General features: G+C 48.2%; 1 protein-coding gene across 1 annotated transcript; it reads right to left on the bottom strand.

Moving 5' to 3' along the window:
• Positions 1 to 2,532: 2,532 nt before the first annotated feature.
• LOC136524423 (probable L-type lectin-domain containing receptor kinase S.5) lies at positions 2,533 to 3,704 on the bottom strand. The gene is made up of 2 exons (XM_066517809.1): positions 3,079 to 3,704; positions 2,533 to 2,920 (listed from the first exon to the last, which is right to left on the bottom strand). Exons 1-2 carry the CDS (start codon positions 3,702 to 3,704, stop codon positions 2,533 to 2,535), a joined length of 1,014 nt encoding a protein of 337 aa, XP_066373906.1.
• Positions 3,705 to 4,147: the final 443 nt, after the last annotated feature.

The raw sequence follows: 4,147 nt of genomic DNA, 5'->3' as shown, positions 1-4,147 counted from the left end.
TCCGTGGATGCGGCCTCCGACGCTGAACCGCAGAAGTCAACTATGAATTGTCGAGGAGTCGACGAAGGCTGCCACAGGACAGGAATGAGCCGACGACGCTTGTCGACGGCGCGGGATGACAACGTCGAAAGACGTAGCCGAATTCCTGCCAAATTAATCATGCGCATATGTAGATATCTGGAGACATACTATATCCTTGGATATTAGTTTGAAGATTAAAGAATTGACTTAGCTTGTGCGAGGTCAAGCGAAGGCGCTGACCGATCAGCCACTGAGGAATCACCGAGAACATGCTGTTGATTTTAAGGTAGGCCATCTGGTTTATCATGGATCAGCACGCACACCCCTATCTGACGCGTCACTGTCGACGAAATCTGGTCGGCAGTCTACCGAGGGGTATACCCACAGTAGTAGATGAATCGATAGAGGTGCGCGTGATATGAACCAGATGGTAACAGAGACACAAAACATAAGATTTATACAAGTTCAGGCCGTCAGCTTGACATAACACCATACATCCTGCGCTATGTTATTTTGTATTGATTGTGTATCAGATTCAATATCCTGTCTAGGAGACCCCTGCCTCTCTTTATATATTCTGTAGGGGTAGGGTTATAAGGAAAATATCTTATTTGGTATTATTCAATAAATCACATCTTTATGTAGTCTTGCGGTGCACGCTTTGATCTTGTGGGCTGAGCCACCTTTGGAGCACGACCCATGTCTTAACTTGTGGGTACCGGATGCCATACCCCCAGAGGGAGTGGCTAAGTGGGAGGAGGATAAGTTGTCAGGTTATATATATACTAGGTTTTTTTTGTTGGGTTGGGCTGTTTCCTATGGGCCAAAAGACATAGTTGTGTGGGGTACTTTGCTCATATACTGGAGTTTCGGGTATCCATGGGTTACCCAGAGGTGAAGTTACTTACCCATGCCCTACCCATACTATTGCGGGCACGGATAAAATTTCCTACATGTGCCCGCGCCCATCGGGTACGAAACCCGTGGGTATTCGCGCCTACGGGTAAAACTGCCATCCTTAGGAAGGAGAAACAAAACCAAGAAAAAATAACGGAACAAGGAACGCATAGACACACAAAAAAAAGCAAAACAAAAAAAGAATTGAAAAAAGCAAAATCAAGAAAAGAAAGAATGAAACACAACTCAACCTACCGCAACTTAAACACAACTCGAACTTACCGCAACTTATTTTTAACCCCTCATAGGACAGTTAGGGATGAGCCATAATCTTTGGCCTACTTCGGTGGCGTGCAAAGAAGTACTTCCTTTGAAGCAACTTGTGTAATTTTGCTCTCTTTTTTTATCTTTCTTTGTCTCCTGAGCTGTTTCTTTCTTTCCCTCCCTCACTTTCCTTTTCTGTTGTCTTTTCTCCTTGTGCTCTTTGACCTAGGCTATCTTCAACAACACCACCTAAAATACAAGACACATTCGTACTTTGGGTAACGCAACAGGCAAAAGGTTCGATACCTATTCGGCATCTTCTCTAACAACAAGACCCAAAAGAGAATTCTTTCTGCAAATAGGTTTTCAGGAGAGGGATACCCATATTTGGGTTGTCTCTCTCAGACAACCCAAAATAGGTCTCCCGTATAGGTACTCTGTTGGAGGCTGATTTTGGGTCTCTCACTGCCTATTTTAGGTTTGGGTCTCTTTATTGGAGATAGTGTCTTGGTTACGTTTTTTATTAAATTCCAGTAGGGGTTGCAGACCCCTCTTGTTCCTTTAAAAAATTATTGGCTTAAAAAGCTCCATCTCCTAAGCATCTCCAAGAGATTAGCCAAAAAGACTAGCTAAATTTACTGATTTAACTACTCTCTAAAATAGATTTGAACAAAAAAAATACTATAGTACTCCAACAGACTGTAAAAAAACGGGATGACTAGTGAGGTAGGCTATCCAAATGTAGAGAGTGAACGAGGTGGAATGGACAGTAGGGGTTGCAGACCCCTCTTGTTCCTTCAAAAAATTATTGGCTCAAAAAACTCCATCTCTTAAGCATCTCCAAGAGATTAGCCAAAAAGACTAGCCAAATTTACTGATTTAACTACTCTCTAAAATAGATTTGACCAAAAAAATACTATAGTACTCTAACAGACTCTATAAAAAAAGGTTGGATGGCTAGTGAGGTAGGCTATCCAAATATAGAGAGCGAATGAGGTGAGATGGAGGGCTACTAAATTTGGAGAGTCATTTACGAGTCTGTTGGAGATGTTTTTTCCTTTGATAACAGCCAAATTTACTTTTAGAAAACGATTTGACTAATCTTTTAGAGATGATCTTATTGAATGTGCTGGTGTTTCTGCCATCACCAACACCCGTTGTAACGTATGGGTAATTTTGCTAGTGAATATTTAAGTCTAAAGAAACCAGCAAATCCAGAATAAAAATAAATTAATTTCTATAATCATCCAAAATCAAACTATAAGTTTGACTAACTTTATAGAAAAAAGTAATAACATATATGGCACTAAATAAATATATTATGCAAATATATTTATTTACCTACAAAGATTACGACCAGACTACATGGCGCATACACATGCTGCACTCCGTCCCGGCAACGAGGCCAGGAGCAGAGTCTGCTCTGTGTACAGTCTCCCCCTCCCCGAAGCAACTCTGCGTCTTTCTGCTAGTGTCCTCCAGGGACGGTTGCTCCATGCTGACCTGCGCCTGCTCGGCCGTGCTTGCCAAGCTCCCGTACCGGTCCCAATCACTCCCGGCCGTGCTATACACAGAGTTCCGTGAACGCCAGTCTCGTGGCGGCCACACGAACGCCGGCTTCTGAGGTGGCACGTCCGGTGGCGGCATAACCTTGGTGATGACCTGCAGCGCCTGAGCCATGCTGGGACGATCCAACAGGTTGGGGTCGGTGCACGCCAGTCCAAGCAGCAGCAGACGTCTGGCCTCGTCAGCGACCCCCAGCCTCTTTGTTTTGGCCGTGGCTTATCGTAAACGATCGTAAATTTTCAGTCGAAACAGTATTTTTCTCTCACACAAACCAGCCAGCAGTACTTCTTCACGAACCAGCAACGATACGAACCAGGCAACCGAACAGGCTGCCCGTCGTCCTGGTCCTGCTGCCGATCACCACCACCTCCGGCGGCGGCAACAAGTACACTGGCATCGACGGCATCGAGCAGCTTACCCTCCCCGTGGAGACGCCAGATCCAGTCCGTGATGTGTTCATCGTCGTCAGGATCAGGTGGGATGTCCACCATGTCCCTGTTCTTCTTTCCTGTAACAATCTCGAGGACGAGCACCCCGAACGCATAGATGTCAGTCTGGCGCGTGGCCTTGTAGCTCATCGCGTAGTCCGGCGCTATGTAGCCCCACGTGCCGGCGATGCCGGTGACGGAGCTCCTGTTGCCGGCGACGGTGCAGGCAATGCCGAAGTCGCCGAGCCGGGCACGGAAGTCGGAGTCGAGCATGATGTTGTTGGCCTTGATGTCGCGGTGCAGCACCATGGGCTCATGCTCGTGGTGGACGTAGTGCAGGCCTGTGGCGATGTCTCTGGCGATGCCATAGCGGGTGTGCCATTGCCGGAGAGATGTGTCTCCGTCTTGCTGCTGCTGCTGCTGGGCGCTACCTTTCTGGAAGAGGTCCAGGCTGCCATTGGTCATGTACTCGTAGACAAGGAGTGCCTCACCTTTGTTGTAGAAGCCACAGCAGGAGGAAGCTCGCATCGGTACACAGCTCCGTCTTAGATTGATCTCTAATTCTAAACTGAGCCCAACGGCTAAGTTGGACCTTTGATCCGCGTCCTGATCGGGGGCGCCCAGCCCACTATGGCTGGAGGGCCCCTGTCACACTGTGCAATAAATAGAGGTGGGGCCAGCGGCTCAAGTCACGAGGTTCGCTTGAGCCGAGCTCCCAACCGAAATCCCTAAACCCTAATCCCGATCAGAGAGGGGCGCAGCAAGTGATGGGAAGCCACCAGCCGCGCCGCCTCTGCATCTACACCGAAGGGCTGCCACGACGTCGGACTTCACTGCGCCGCCACCGGTCTTCACCGCCGGGCGCCACTGCTCATCACCGTACTCTTCCCCGACCGTCGCTGCTCTAGCGCAGACACCGACTCCATGGCGGACGCGAGCGGATCCTCCTCTACGATGTTAGGTTCGACACG

Source organism: Miscanthus floridulus, chromosome 18 (genome assembly GCF_019320115.1).
Source record: "Miscanthus floridulus cultivar M001 chromosome 18, ASM1932011v1, whole genome shotgun sequence".
Lineage (NCBI taxonomy): Eukaryota > Viridiplantae > Streptophyta > Magnoliopsida > Poales > Poaceae > Miscanthus > Miscanthus floridulus.
This window is presented reverse-complemented; position numbering and strand designations above follow the sequence as displayed.

Coding starts and splice junctions, on each gene's coding strand:
- LOC136524423 (XM_066517809.1), bottom strand. CDS start 3,704: ATGCGAGCTTCCTCCTGCTGTGGCTTCTACAACAAAGGTGAGGCACTC. Junction 2,921..3,078: donor CAGGACCAGGACGACGGGCA/GCCTGTTCGGTT, acceptor TGACGAGGCCAG/ACGTCTGCTGCTGCTTGGAC.